We start from the raw sequence: 17,056 nt of genomic DNA on the forward strand, positions 1-17,056 counted from the left end.
GCCTTTCTCAAGCAGCTGATCATGATTGCCTCATTTTCACCTTTAAATAACTTTCTTATGCAGGTTTTTTAAATTAAATAATTGGTAGAGGACTTATTTTGACGATACAATTTTATCCAATCCAATGTCAGTGATTAGTCTCTGCTGTTTTGAGGAAGATTAAGAGCACTGAATTTCATTATCGGCACTGGAAAAACAACAAGCAATCTAATAAAGTGGCCGATCAGTATATATATATATATATATATATATATATATATATATATATATATATATATATATATATATATATACACATATACATATACACATACATACACACACAAATACATCTTTATACATGTGTATAGATATGTATGTATCTCAATGTTAATGCACTTTGCCTGTCTTTTTTTCTAACACCTGACATCTTATATCTTTGAGCCTTTATAACTTTTGTGTGCAATTTTGTTTTATAATAATATATGGTGTTATTATGAGTGTAACTATACTTTGTAATGTATGTTTGATGTGTTTTGTGCACCTTTTATGTTTTTGCAAACAATTAACCAGAGCTCTGAAGTCAAGGCAATCAGTCTAGCGTAAATCATCATTGTGCAAACCCCTGAAGAGTTCAAACCCCTGCGATAAACCCCTTATCACTCGGGTGCAAACGTTTGTGCTCCACTCGTAATCTGGCCCTATATGTATGCAAAGTTTGTGCATTGGAGCCTTTTGAAGCTGAAAACATGAAAAAACATATTTATGCAATATTCATATTTAATAAAGTGTTTAACTATGTATGTACTGTAAATATTTCACATTTCAATATTCTTCACATATGTTCTAAGTTTATAAACAGATATTCCTAAATACACTCACCAGCCACTTTATTAGGTACACCTGTTCAATTGCTTAGTAACACAAATTGCTAATCAGCCAATCGCCTGGCAGCAACTCAATGCATATAGGCATCTAGATGTTGTGAAGACGACTCACTGAAGTTAAAACTGAGCATCAGAATGGGGAAGAAAGAGGATTTAAAAGACTTTGAACGTGGCATGGTTGTTGGTGACAGGCGGGCTGGTGGTGAGTATTTTAAAAAACTGCTGATCCAATAGGATTTTCACGCACAACCATCTCAAGGGTTTACAGAGAATGGTCTGAAAAAGAAAATATATCCAGTGAGCATCAGTTGTGTGGATGAAAATGCCTTGTTGATGTCAGAGGTCAGAGGAGAATGAAGGAGAATGGTTTGAGATGATAGAAAGGCAACAGTAACTCAAATAACCACTCGTTACAACCAAAGTATGCAGAATACCATCTCTGAATGCACAACACATTGAACCTTGAAGCAGATGGGCTACAGCAGCAGAAGACTACACCGTGTGCCACTCCTGTCAGCTAAGAACAAGAAACTGAGGCTACAATTCGCACAGGCTCATCAAAATTAGGTGTAAACAACATAAAAGCATGGATCCATCCAGCCTTGTATCAATGGTTCAGGCTGGTGGTGGTGTAATGCAGTTGTGGATATTTTGTTGGAAGACTTTGGGCCCCTTAGTACCAATTGAGCATCGTTTAAACACCACAACCTACCTGAGTATTGTTGCTGACCATGTCCATCCCTTTATGACTACAGTGTACCCATCTTCTGCTGCTTCCAAAATGATAATGCACCATGTCACAACGCTTAAATAACCTCAAACTGGTTTCTTGAACATGATTAATGAGTTCACTGTACTCTGATAGCCTTCACAGTCACCAATTCTCAATAAAATAAAACACCTTTGGGAAGTGGTGGAACGGGAGATTCGCATCATGGATATGCAGCCAACAAATCTGCAGCAACTGTGTGATGCTATCATGTCAATTGGACCAAAATGTCTGAGGAATGTTTCTAACACCTTGCTGAATCTATGCCACGAAGAATTAAGGCAGTTCTAAAGGCAAAAGGGGGTCCAATCTGGTACTAGCAAGGTGTACTTAATAAAGTTGCCAGTGAGTGTATATCTGAATATATCTACATATCTGTACATACATATATATATATATATATATATATATATATATATATATATATATATATATATATATATATATATATTTTTATTAATTGAAAAAATCATTATATATATATATATATATACACACATACGGTGTAGTTGGTAGCGCACTCCCACTCGCCTTAAAGAGTGGTACCAGGGCGCCAAAATAATGCATATAAAATATTCAATGATTGCACTCTCTGGATTTAAAACACAGCAACCTTTAATGTGTGATGTTTTGGGGCATTCACCCCTTTCTCCTGGTCTTAATGAATAAATAGAACATATTTTTTATGTAAAGAACATTGGAATGTGACATATCAATTTTCATGTCCGGTTAGTGCACTTGAGAAAATGCGATCGGGTTAGTGCGACTTGTTGGGAGTGTTTTTTCCCCTTTTAACGGTCCATTGAAGTCTATGGGGGAATACGTTAACAAGGTTGCGATATTCCAAGTTCAGCTCTTTGCATTTGCGCGAAAACTTTTTACTTTCATCTTGTAATATGCATGCTACCCAACTTGAGCTAAAAGCTTACTTATAACGGAGTTAGCATGCTAACGGGAGCGATAAATAGCGCTCGACTTGTAATCTAGCCCTTACTGTATGTGCTCATTTGTGTTGCTGTTCTGATTTAAAAAATCAAATTAGCCAGCTGTTAGCATGCTAGTTAGGGAGTGAGGTAAAACCCCTAGCTCTGTGTTCATTACGTATGTAGGTATTCATAAGCAATAACAAAACACCAAAGTTTTACACATTTGTAAGGACTTTTGCATACACATAATGCTTTATTTAAAACATTAACTTTTGTTTTTGACTATGTTGTCCCTTTAAATAACTTTAAGCAATTTTGTTTTGTTTAAAAGTTATACAACTTTGAATGATCAAATTTAAAACTAAAGCTGCCCAGTAGGTTAATCCATAAGAGGAATTTCATCTAGATTTACAGAAAACAATGAGTTACTAAAGGAATATAATCACTGAAAGGATCTGAAAATAATTCCTTATAAATGAGGTCAAATGCAAAAACCATTTTCCCCATTTACCCTAAAATTAAAATTGTTCAAAATATTAAGACTGTATTTATTCATTGTGCTTTTAAGGTTAAAATAACCATTTAACTAGAAATGTGCATTTGTTATAAAAAGAATGCCATATATGGCCGCTGCCAGTGACATTGGCTATTTTTTTCGAGCCAGATATCCTCTTGTGAAAGTCCAAATCCAGATCTTTGTGTGCTGTACTTTCGCTAGAAGAAATCCAACTCTGAAAATAGCCAAATGTTGCTGGCGGCAGCCATATGTCGCATTTGTTTTATAACGAAACGTCCAAATGCACATCATTACATTTAATAGTATAAAATAATAATAATAATACCATAATCCTGAAAAATGCAATACTTTCTTAAATGAAATATTTTAAATCATAATAGATAAAAAAACATCAAGATCTTTTTATAAATGTTAACTGTTCTAATACTAGAAAAACATGATAAGATTAATTGATACCTGTTGCTTCAGGTGCATCCCTTAAAAAGTCTACAAAATATGCATCAATGTGATAATCTGACTTTTTTCCTTCATCATATTCATCATCTACCAATTTTAGCACTGTTTTTTCAAACCAATCAACATCTTCTGCGGTAGTAAATCGATCAGCAATGACACGCTTACATTCATGTTTCCACAGCTTAATTAAAACCTTGAAAGGATAAATTAAAAAACATAATTATACAGATATATAAAATAAAATAAGCAAAAATTTAAATTAAAACATCAACCTCATAAAACTGAAACCTAAATTTATCATATATTATATTATAAAAAGGCAAGAAAAAAAAAGCAAAAAAAAAAAGCATAACAATTTATTTAAAAAAATAAAAGAGATGGGAAAGCTGGACCAGCCAAAACAAAACCTCATCTGAGAAGGTCATAGATGCCAACACAGAATATTTATAATGCAGCACACAGAATTTAGATAAAATAGCAGTTGAATACAAATATATTTATATCTCACTAAAAAACAAACATAAATACAACATTTCCACTTAAAAATGGTTCTTGCCACATACAACAAATTCTACTGTTGAGGATACTAACGTCAAAAAAATGTATTAAAAACATTACTAAACTTACAAATAAAAATGGAAAAAAATTGCTTCTATAAAACAGTTAACTCTAACACATTAGAAAAGGTAAAAAAAGATAAAGAAAATAAAAATTAAAAATACAACCTTATCAGCTTTGATTTAGTATAACACAACCATGCCATGAAAGCTTCCTTGAATGCCCACAGCCAGCCATTGCACATTTGTAAGATTATCATGATATAAAATGTCCTCTCCACTAAGAATGCATATGGAGAACTGCGTGTTCTCTATAAATATATATGTACTGTTTATGCTTATCTACATATATATTTATGTTTTAATATACAGTATACACATATCAAACAGCTGGACTTTTAGGCTTACATGCTAAGAGGGTTCAGGGGATTGCAGTGGAGGAGAGGAACTGGTATTAGGAAAGGTTAGCGTAGGTTGTATGCGTCCCTGAACAGTAGAGTCTTTAGGGAGCACTTGAAGCTTTTAAAACTAGAAGAGAGTCTTGTGGAGCGAGGCAGAGAGTTCCACACGATGGGAGCCAGTCTGGAGAAGTCCTGTAAACGGGAGTGTGATGAGGTGACAAGAGAGGAGGAGAGTAGGAGGTCATGAGCAGAGTGATGGGGACGGGAGGGAGAGTATCTGGAGACAAGGTCTGAGATGTAGGGGGGAGCAGTGCAGTTGAGGGCTTTGTATGTAAGAGTGAGAGTTTTGTGTTTGATCCTAGAGGCAAGAGGAAGCCATTGAAGGGATTGGCAGAGAGGCGCAGCAGATGAAGAGCGACGTGTAAGGAAGATGAGTCTGGCAGAGGCGTTCATTATGGATTGTAAAGGAGCTAGGCGGCAGGTGGGGAGACCAGAGAGGACAGAGTTGCAGTAATCAAGGCGGGAAAGAATGAGAGAGTGTATTAAAATCTTAGTTGTGTCTTGTGTAAGGAAGTGTCTAATTTTAGAGATGTTTTTAAGGTGGAAGCGGCAGGCTGTAGCCAAGGACTGAATGTGAGGAGTGAAGGAAAGATCTGAGTAAAATGTGACCCCGAGACATAGGGCATGCGGGGTAGGGGTAATGATGGAGTTCTCGACAGTTATAGAGATATTGGGGGTGGAGATTTTGGAAGAAGGGGGGAAAATGAGGAGCTCAGTTTTGGAGAGATTTAGCTTGAGGTAGTGAGAGGACATCCAGGAAGAGATGTGAGAAAGACAGTTAGTGACACGGGTTAGCAAGGAAGGAGATAGTTCTGGTGCAGAGAAGTAGATTTGGGTGTCATCGGCATACAAATGATATTGGAAACCGTGGGACTTAATAAGGGAACCTAGTGATGACGTATAGATTGAGAAGAGAAGGGGACTGAGGACAGAGCCTTGCGGTACTCCGACAGAAAGTGGTGACGGGGCAGAGGAGGCCCCAGAGAAGGCTACACTGAAGGTACGGTTTGACAGGTAGGAAGAGAGCCACGAAAGGGCTGTGTCATAGATGCCGAAGGATTGGAGGGTTTGGAGCAAAAGAGGGTGGTCGACAGTGTCAAAGGCTGCGGACAGATCAAGGAGGATAAGCAGAGAGAAGTGGCCTTTTGATTTAGCTGTAAGTAGGTCGTTGGTGACCTTAACAATAGCTGTCTCTGTGGAGTGATAGGGACGAAATCCAGATTGCAGCGGGTCAAGAAGGGAGTTTAACGTAAGGAAATGGGATAGGCGTGCATATACTAGTTTTTCGAGAAGCTTTGAAGCAAGAGGGAGGAGGGAAATTGGGCGGTAGTTGGATGGGGAGGTAGGATCAAGGGAAGGTTTTTTGAGGATAGGTGTGACCAGTGCATGTTTCATTGATGAGGGAACTGTACCAGTGCTGAGGGAGAGGTTGAAAATGTGTGTTAGTATAGGGGTAAGGGTAGCAGAGATATATATATATATATATATATATATATATATATATTCAGCAAACAGAGGATGTATACTATACAGTTACATACTATACTTTCTTGGAGAGTATTATGTCTAACTGAATATTGACAGACCTATGGGGCATTTATCACTGTATGTGGGTTATATTCCGGTTGGCTTATATATGTCTCTTATATATACATATATATTTATATCACTTTTTAGGCCCATCGCTGCATGACTTACCCCCTTTGCTGTGCTAGGTTCTCTGCCATGTCTGATGGCATGAGAACGAGGCTCCCATTAGAGCCTATAGAAGCGTGCTCTTGTGAATGCAATGCTTCCCTGCATTGCGCTCTGCTAGTAATATCAGTACACATTTGTGTGCGCAGGTATTAAATAAGAAGAGCGCAAATATTGCTTTTGTGAAAAACAAAATTTATGCTTACCTGATAAATTTATTTATTTCCGGATATGTTGAGTCCACGGCGTCCTCAATTACTGTTGGGAATATCACTCCTGGCCAGCAGGAGGAGGCAAAGAGCATCACAGCCAAGCTGTTATGTATCACTTCCCTTTCCACAAACCCCAGTCATTTGACTGAAGGTAAATGGAGCAAAAATTATAACACAAGGTGTAGAGGTGCCTGAGGTTTAGTAAAAAAAAATGTCTTAAAATAAAGGGTGGGGCCGTGGACTCACCATATCCGGAAATAAATAAATTTAACAGGTAAGCATAAATTTTGTTTTCTTTCCTAAGATATAGTGAGTCCACGGCGTCCTCAATTACTGTTGGGAACAAATATCCAAGCTAGAGGACACAGAGGATAGGGGGGGACTAGACAGGTAGAACTAAACAGAAGGCACCACCGCTTGAAGAACCTTTCTCCCAAAAGAAGCCTCAGCTGAGGCAAAAGTATAAAATTGATGACATTTTGAAAAAGTATGCAAAGAAAACCAAGTTGCAGCCTTGCAAATCTGTTCCACAGAAGCTTCATTTTTGAAAAGCCCAAGAAGAAGAGACAGCCCTAGTGGAATGAGCAGTAATTCTCTCAGGAGGCTGCTGTTCAGCAGTCTCATAGGCCAAATGAATTATACTTCTCAACCAGAGAGAAAGAGAAGTATCAGTAGCTTTCTGACCTTTACGTTTCCCAGAGAAACAAACAAACAGGGCAGAAGATTGGCGAAAATCCTTGGTCGTCTGTAGGTAGAATTTTAGAGCACGCACAACATCCAAGTTGTGCAACAAATGTTCCTTATGAGAATATGGATTAGGACATAGAGAAGGAACAAAAATCTCCTGATTAATATTTCTATCTGAAACAACTTTAGGAAGGAAACCAAACTTAGTACGAAGAACCGCCTTATCAGCATGAAAGATAAGGTAAGGCGAATCACACTGCAAAGCCGAGAGATAGAAGAAATAGCAATAAGAAACAAAGCCTTCCAAGATAACAACTTAATGGAATGCATTGGCTCAAACGGAACCTGCTGCAAAACTTTAAGAACAAGTTTAAGGCTCCAAGGAGGAGAAATGGACTTAAACACAGGCCTGATTCTGACCAAGGCCTGACAGAAAGATTGCACATCTGGCACATAGACGCTTATGCAGCAAAATAGATAAAGCACAAATTTGACCTTTCAGAGTACTGACAAACCCTTCTCCAAACCTTCCTGGAGAAAAGACAAAATCCTAGGAGACTTGACCCTACTCCAAGAGTAGCCCTTGGATTCACACCAATAAAGATATTTACGTCATATCTTATGGTAAATCTTTCTAGTAACAGGCTTGTGAGCCTGAATCATGGCTTCAATGACCGACTCAGAAAAACCACGCTTAGATAAAACTAAGCGTTCAATCTCTAAGCAGTCATCTTCAGAGAAACAAGAGGCAGTCTCCAAGGTGGGAGAGACGACATCTCCACTAGGTCTGCATACCAGATCCTGCGAGGCCACACAGGGGCTATTAGAATCCCCTTCTTTCTCCTGTTTGATACAAGCAATGACTTGTGGCAGGAGAGCAAACGGAAGAAACAGGTATGCCAGCCTGAAATCCCAAGGAACCACCAAACCATCTATCAGAGTGGCATGTGGATCCATTGACCCAGAACAGTATCTTGGAAGCTTTGCATTCTGCTGAGACACCATCAGATCCAGTTCCGGCACCCCCCATCTGAGGGTTAAACTGGAGAAAACCTCCGAAGAAGTTCCCAATCTACGGGATGAAAAGTCTGTCTGCTCAGAAAATCCGCTTCCCAATTGTCCTCTGCTGGAATGTGGATGGCAGATAGACAGCAATTGTGAGCTTCCGTCCACTGAATAATCCAAGCCACCTCTTTCATGGCTAAGTAACTCCGAGTTCCTCCCTGGTGGTTGATGTAAGCCACTGAGGTTATGTTGTCCGACTGGAACCTGATAAACTGGGCTAAAGACAACTGAGGCCAAGCCATCAGAGCATTGTAAATCTCTCTCAACTCCAAAATGTTTATGGGGAGAGCAGACTCCTCCCGAGTCCAAAGTCCCTGCATCTTCAACGAGTCCCAGACTGCTCCCCAGCCCAGCAGGCTGGTGTCCGTGGTCAAAATCACCCAGGAAGGTCTCCAAAAGCATGTTCCCTGAGTCAGATATTCCTGAGAAAGCCACCACGGGAGAAAGTCTCTTGTCGGGAGAGAGTCTCTTGTCTAGATATATCTTTTGAGACAGATCCGCATGGTCCCTGTTCCATTGACTGAGTATTCATAACTGCAGAGCCCTCAAATGGAATCGAGCAAAGGGAATGATATCCATGGAAGCAACCATTAGACCAATTACCTCCACAGATGGCTGAAGAGTAGACTGCAGAGTGAGGCAAGAGAAAATAATTTTTGCCTTTCTGAACTCCTTCGGGTCTATGTAACTGACCCTCTTGAACTAAAGGAAGAATGGAACGGATCGTTTCCATCTTGAAGGACGGTACTCTGAGATATTTGTTGAGACGCTTCAGGTCTAAAATAGGTAATTAAGTTCCCTCTTTTTTGGGAACCACAAACATATTGTAATAGAAACCTAGTCCCTGTTCCTGGACTGGAACTGGAGCTGTTACTCCCAGGGAGAAGAGATCCTGCACACATTTAAAAAAAAAAAAAGCCTCTCTTTTTATCTGGTCTGCAGATAACCTTGAGAGATGGAACCTGCCCCTGGGAGGAAAAGTTTTGAATTCCAATTTGTAACCCTGAGATACTATGTCCACAGCCCAGTGATCTGGGACATCTCGTACCCATGCTTGGTAAAAAACGCATGCCCCCACTTGATCCTCTCCCGGGAATGGGGGCAACCCCTTCATGCTAATTTAGAGTCAGCTGTGGGCTTTTTTGATTGCTTCCCCTTGTTCCAAGACTGACTAGGTTTCCAAGAAGGCTTGGGTTCTTGCTTGGCAGAGGAAGGACTTTGACATCCTTTTGGTCTATTCTTCTTATCTTGAGGAGGAAAAGACCCTTTACCATCCGTGATATCAGAAATAATTTCTGACAGGCCAGGTCCAAACAAGGTCTTACCCTTGTAAGGAATCACCAAAAGCTTGGTCTTAGATGAAACATCTGCTGACCAAGATTTCAGTTACAAAGCTCTGCACGCTAATACAGCAAAACCAGAGATTTTGACTCCCAATTTGATAACCTGCAATTAAGAATCAGTAATAAAGGAATTGACTAATTTAAGAGCATTAATCCTGTCTTGGATCTCCTCCAAGGGAGTCTCTACCTGAAGAGACTTGGACAAAGCGTCAAAAAAATAGGCTGCCACACTTGTCACAGTGGCAATACACACTGCAGGTTGCCATTGGAGACCTTGATGAACATACATCTTTTTTCAAATGAGCCTCCAGCTTCTTGTCCATTGGATACTTAAAAGAGCAGCTATCCTCAATAGAAATAGTAGTTCTCTTAGCCAGAGTAGAAATGGCCACTTCCACTTTGGGCATCATTTGACACAACTCCTTAATGGAGTCAGCAACAGGAAACATCTTTTTAAAGACAGAAGATGGGGAAAAAGGAATCCCAGGTCTCTCCCATTCCTGTGCAATAATTACCGTAGCACGGTCTGGCACAGGAAACACCTCCACAGAGGATGGAACATCAAAGTATTTATTGAGTTTACTAGATTTCCTAGGGTTGACAGCGACAAGGGTATCGGAGTAGTCCAGAGTAGCCAAAACCTCCTTTAACAGGACACGGAGGTGTTCAAGCTTGAATCTGAAGGATACCACGTCAGCATCAGATGAAGGAATTAAACTGTCCGAATCTGAGATCTAACCTTTAGAGGCTACTGACGTATTCTCTTCCTCATGAGGAAGGAGACATTAGGCTCATTAAAAAAGTCTATCTTTAAACTTTAGAGTCTTTTTAACACATGAGGAACAAAATTGCATGGGGGCCACAATTCGGGCCTCTAAGCATAATAGTGGTGTTTGGTATAGAGGCGCAGGTATTTTCTTCTACGGTGCTCCAAAATTGCCTGAGAATGAGAGGACTTTATTTCTATGTGTGTAGATCAACACCAGAGAATGTGATAATAGACTGCGCTAGAGTAAGAGGGTATAAACTAGTGAGTTAGAAGGATATTCCTCTAAAAGACCCCAAAAAGTAGTACACAAGCAAAGATAATTTTTTTTTGAAGTCTCGTTTGATCCTTAGTGTTGTCCCTGGGATGAAAAAGTATGCAACGCGTTTCAGCTGAGATTACTCAGCCTTTGTCAAGGCTTGACAAAGGCTGAGTAATCTCAGCTGAAACGCGTTACTACATACTTTTTCATCCCAGGGACAACACTAAGGATCAGTCGAGAACTCCTCCGAATTACAGCCGTAGAGCCGTCACCTTCACTGTAAGAGGTTACTCCCCCAGGAACAGGGACCAATCAGAGACTCTTCCGGAGAAGGCGCGCACTCTGTGGGCTCACAGCAGGAGAACGCTGTGAAGTTCTTACCGGCTTCATGATCGGCTGTAATTTTGAGCATATGAAGGATCTGAACACAAAGCTTCCATAGAAGTGAAACGGAAGATTCACAGTGGACAAATTGCAAGAAGAACATATATTTAAGGTACCGTTCAGCTGCACATTTATACGGATATACATTGATTTATATGTATTATCTGTTATTGACACTTTAAACTTTATTCGCCTAAAAACCATCTGATATTCTGCAGATCATCTGTTCATACCAATAACTGTTCCTGTCAAGTATCTTGACTATAATATTTTATAACAGACTTCAAAAAAGACTATAATATTTTATCACAGACTTCAAAAAAAGACCACTATTACAGTTATAAAAGCTCTAACCGCTATCACAAGTATTAAGCACTTGTGAAGAAGACTTTATAGATCTTTTTAGTCTGTATTTTTATCTCTCTGTGTTGTTATCGTCCTCATATTTGCCTGTACAGATATTTCTACCTTGTCACATTGCATATTGCATATTTTACTCCTCTGTTAAGGTTGGCCAACCTGAGTATACTCATCACCTATGGCATAGTGTGAATTACTTATGCCTTTTTATAACACTGTTTTTTATCATTTGTTTTTATAGTTCAGTAATAAATATTTATTTTATTAAAATTTTCTGCTTTCTTTGGGTATTTTAGCCACTCTTTGGCACTGGTGTGTTTTATCTTTGCTTGTGTAGATCAACACCACATAATTAGTGCAGTATACTTACTCTGAAAAAAATCAGAGACCAGCTTCCTCTTCAGGAGTTAATCTGTATGATGTATTACGGTTAAAGATTCCCCAAATCCACTGTGGCTGTGAATACAGGATAACGTACTCAAGATACAATGTACAAATTTATTTAAAAGTGTCACTATGGACAGATAGATAAAAGCTCATAAACAGAAGCTCTACGCGTTTCAACGATGTTTTGTCTTTCTCAAGAGCAGTAAAATGATCATTTTACTGCTCTTGAGAAAGATGAAACATTGTTGAAACACGTAGAGCTTCTGTTTATGAGCTTTTATCTATCTGTCCATAGTGACACTTTTAAATAAATTTGTATCTTTTATGAATTTTGTTTGCTGCCTTTTGGATTCTTTTAACCACATCAGCGGGAGCGCTGTACAAGGAGACGGATTCCGATTTTATCGGAGTAAGTATACTGCACATTTTGTATCAAGTTATACATTGTATCTTGAGTACGTTATCCTGTATTCACAGCCACAGTGGATTTGGGGAATCTTTAACCGTAATACATCATACAGATTAACTCTTGAAGAGGAAGCTGGTGTTGATCTACACACATAGAAATAAAGTCCTCTCATTCTCAGGCAATTTTGGAGCACCGTAGAAGAAAATACCTGCGCCTCTATACCAAACACCACTACAATTCCTACAGTCTCCTTCTGGGAGAGACTGATAGACGGCAGCGGTATATACAGAGGGGAGTATTTTAACCATTGTACACAGATATTGTTTTTTGTAACACTCTAGCATATTTGGTACTCTGTTTTTTGTTTGTTTGACTCTAAGCATAATAAATAAGAGGTTAAAGGAGCAGCCTTCTGCTCCAATTCAACAATAGACATTGCAGTAAAATAACAAAACAAAAAAAACAATTTTATTTTTAATACTGTGTCTTTAAAATCACAGCGCCATATACAGCTCCGGAGAAAAAACTAACCCTCAAAGAAACCTCCACACCTTAGCAGGCGGAGGCACTCCTACCTGCCCTCCGGATAGCTAAGCAGAACCCTTCACTTAATGGAGCTCCAAAAGTTCCGGTATTGTCGTTACCCGGCAGAGGAGGAAGTCACGTGATATTCCTCAAACTAAAACTGTGCCACAAAAGCGCGCGCATCCGGCATCCAGCCGATTTAGAAAACAAAACTGCTCCGGCTGAGAACAGTCTGCAGCCTAAGGAGCTGATCCAGCTCTAATCCTTTAGGCTCTGAAAGTACAAATGTACTGTACATTAGCCCACTGTGTTATTCCGGCACCCAGTGATTACACTAAAGACATCTGGGTCACAATAAAGGTTTCTAAAGTAAACCCCTTCTTCTAAGGGACTAACTCAGTCTCTCTGTCACATACAAAACAAGGAATTCCCTGTATTAAAAGTGCCTGCACTCTGCCTTATTGATATCCTTTCCAAGGATATGCTAAGTCCCATAATCTGCAGCTTTCAGTGCCAGTCACTCAGTTTCATTTAAGACCCCAGCACTTACCTGCTGTCTAGCCACCTGGTAGGAGGATAGCTCACACAGTGGGGAAGGACGCCACTCCTTACAGAGGCCTGTGGAAAAAAGAAAGATCAGAGCAAACCTACTCTGGCTTTCTATACTAGGGCAGCAAATATGTTAGGAAAACTCAGCAAGGCCAACCTTACAAGTTCCTAACTGCTTTAAAACCACCACTACTCTACTGAAAAGATTATAGACCCAATCCTAGAAACAAAGGAAAGATCATAGTAAACCTACTATGGCTTTCTAAAAACAAAATCTTGCTTGTAGGGAAGAATCTTCAGACACCAAAAATGTCACCTCCTCCATGACAAAGGCAAAGAAAATGACTGTGGTTTGTGGGAAGGGGAGTGATACTTAACAGCTTGGCTGTGGTGCTCTTTGCCTCCTCCTGCTGGCCAGGAGTGATATTCCCAACAGTAATTGAGGACGCCGTGGACTCACCATATCTTAGGAAAGAAATTATATTTTGCGCTCTACTTGTAATCTAGCCCTTAGTCTTTTCTCTCTTTTTTAATGTTTGCTAAATAAAGGATCTATTTTTCTATATTATGTGCTCCTGTACAGCTGCTTTGTATGTAGCATCATGGCCGCATTATCCAAAGATGTGAAGCAGGGTTGGAGTTTCTGGATTTGCAGAGTTTGCAGGGTTGGGTGTTCCCCATGGGATTTAACGTCATTAAATTGTAGTGGAGAAGTAGCAAACCAACTACAGAGGTTGCATATATACTACATATAATTGTGGTATAAAACGCCAAGGCTGTCAAATTAATGTAGAGTACTCAATAAAACTCAATTATACACTGCTGTGACTAAGACAAAACCCCCTAGTAAGAGTTAAGGGGTGTTTAGTAGCATAGACTACAGCGTGGGGTAGCAAGCCGATGGTAACATTAAAAGTACAAAAGACAAAGATAAATAAAAGCATGTGTTAGAAACAAGTATCCTCCATTGTTAAAATAGTAACAGAGCATAATTAACACTAACATTAAATGCTACACACTTATTTTAAAAATATATAAAACACTAAGGGCCAGATTACTAGTGGTGCACTAACTGTTACACGCAAGCAAAAATAGGTTTATCGTGGCTGTTTGCACGTCTGGTGGAGTGTTCCTATTACAAGTTGAGAGTAAACGCAATCTCATGAGTGCAATTGAAGTTAACATGCATGGGATATTGTGTCCTTAGAGCTTTGGCTAACTATTTTGCAAAACAATAAAGTGTCATTAAACACATAAAAATACATTACAAAAGTACAGTTATAATCATATTAACATCATCTATTAAAAAGTATTACAATAAAAATTGCACCAAAAAGAAATAAGGGCTGTAAGGTGTAAGAAGAAAAAAAAGCAGGCAAAGGGCTTTAACAGAGATACATAGATAAAAATACATGTCTGTTTCTGAGCGCTGAAACTACTAAACAGCTAATCCACTCCCTGGTAATTTTCCGACTTGACTACTGCAATAACCTACTTACTGGCCTCCTTCTCTCCCGCCTCTCTCCCCTTCAACCCATCCTAAATGCATCTGCCAGGCTAATCTACCTCTCCCGACGCTCTGCTTCTGCTGCACCTCTCTCTCTGTGAGTCCCTTCACTGGCTCCACATTCAAAGCAGAATTAAATTCAAAATTCTCACCCTGACCTACAAAGCCCTCACTAATGCTTCCCCACCCTACCTCTCCTCACTCATCAACAACTATAATCCAGCCTACCCCCTAAGATCCAACAATCCTTAAAACAATTTATTTCATTGTAACATAAAAGCACTAAGCAGTGTGATCATTGCACTATTATTTTTCCTATATAGCACTTTTTATTTTAATAACATTATTATTACAATTTATCTGATAATGGGTTCATGTTATGACTTGTGTAATTTGTTGGCATTATAAAAGATGCTCCTTGCATCTTCTACCATCACCTCTTCCCATGCTAGACTACAGGACTTCTTGTATGCTGCACCACCCTCTGAAATGCACTTCCTCGAGCTGTCAGACTTTCCCCTAACCTGTCCTCTTTTAAACGCTCCCTAAAGACCTTTTTGTTCAGAAAAGCTTATCACCCGACTCAGTAACAAATGAATTTCACTTAACTAACATTTGCCCTCATCTATCTCCTCACTAATATCATTCTCACCTTTGCAATCCCACCACTTTTTTCCCATCCTCCTACCCATCCAGATTGTAAGTTCCCACGTGAATAGGGCCTTAAATTTCCCCTGTATTTGTCTGTAAAATGTTGTCTTTTATTGTACTCTTTACCTTTGTACCCACGGAAAGCGCTGTGGGATCTGTTGGCACTTTATATATATACATTTTTGATAGTTTTTCACAATTAGACGCTCTAGCTCAAGTGTGTCATATAGATAACACTGTGCTCACTCCCATGGAGTTATTTATGAGTCACATGCTGGAGGGACTTTTATTACAAAAAGTTTTTACATTTCATTGTTGGTATAATTTGTTTATACATTAATCATACAAGAGAATAAAAAGAATACTATGTACAGACTGCTCAAATACTGCAATATGTCAAAGTGTACAATTGTACTTGCTAAATCAGTATAAAATATACAACAGAGTAACTTACTACTTCATCCTTGATTACTTCTGCTGTAGAGTTTAGCATTCCCTGCCAAATTCTGGAGAGATCTCGTAAATTAAATATATAATGAAACTTGGCCGGTGTAGGAAGCATTTTTATTTTAGTCATTTGCCATAGTTTTCGGGTCAAGGGCACTAGCTTCATTACAATGTTTTTTATTCCTCTGGAAAATCCCCTTTCAGCACAGTAGTGGCCTCCTCCAATCACACCTGAAAAATAATATGCAAGATTAATTTTTGCATTTCAATTCTATATTTTTTAATGATTGCTACAATTTAAAATGTTTTACATAAAACTGCAGAGAATATATAAAAAAATGCATCCAATATTCAGTATTTAGACACTTAAAACTAATAATATGAATCCAGTGATTAGATTCTGTTTGTTTACTAAACTGTAATTAAAATGCCAGGGTTTCTTGGTACATACCATATGTAATCTAAAAGTTTATGTAATTTAAAATGTAATCTAAATTTTTTATATTAACACCTGTTGTGTGCTCAGTAATGTTAATGCCGAATGCATGAATGTTGCATTTTCACTGATTATAGCTTACTATTCATCTAGTAATGATTAATAAATTAACACTAATATTTTACAATGAACACTGTTACAAGACATGGCAAATGTGATGTAAAATAACATAATTTATGTAAGAACTTACCTGATAACTTAATTTATTTCATATTGGCAAGAGTCCATGAGCTAGTGACGTATGGGATATACAATCCTACCAGGAGGGGCAAAGTTTCCCAAACCTCAAAATGCCTATAAATACACCCATCACCACACCCACAATTCAGTTTAATGAATAGCCAAGAAGTGGGGTGATAAAGAAAGGAGTAAAAAGCATCAACAAAGGAATTTGGAAATAATTGTGCTTTATACAAAAAATCATAACCACCACAAAAAGGGTGGGCCTCATGGACTCTTACCAATATGAAAGAAATGAATTTATCAGGTAAGTTCTTACATAAATTATGTTTTCTTTCATTTAATTGGCAAGAGTCCATGAGCTAGTGACGTATGGGATAGCAATACCCAAGATGTGGAACTCCACGCAAGAGTCACTAGAGAGGGAGGGATAAAAATAAAAACAGCCATTTTTCTCTGAAAAAAATAATCCACAACCCAAAATCTAAGTTAATTCTCATTAAATGAAAAGAAAAAAGCTTAAAACATAAGCAGAAGAATCAAACTGAATCAGCTGCCTGAAAAACTTTTCTACCAAAA

At 38.6% G+C, this 17,056-nt stretch overlaps 1 protein-coding gene across 1 annotated transcript in view; it reads right to left on the reverse strand.

The window, feature by feature from the left end:
• DNAH5 (dynein axonemal heavy chain 5) overlaps window positions 1-17,056 on the reverse strand; it is a 1,563,391-nt gene that overhangs the window by 266,801 nt on the left and 1,279,534 nt on the right. The window contains 2 exon segments of the mRNA XM_053715797.1: window positions 3,535-3,727; window positions 15,809-16,032. Of these exon segments, the coding sequence (XP_053571772.1) occupies window positions 3,535-3,727; window positions 15,809-16,032 (417 nt within the window).

The sequence above is a fragment of the Bombina bombina genome, chromosome 5 (genome assembly GCF_027579735.1).
Source record: "Bombina bombina isolate aBomBom1 chromosome 5, aBomBom1.pri, whole genome shotgun sequence".
Classification (NCBI taxonomy): Eukaryota; Metazoa; Chordata; class Amphibia; order Anura; family Bombinatoridae; genus Bombina; species Bombina bombina.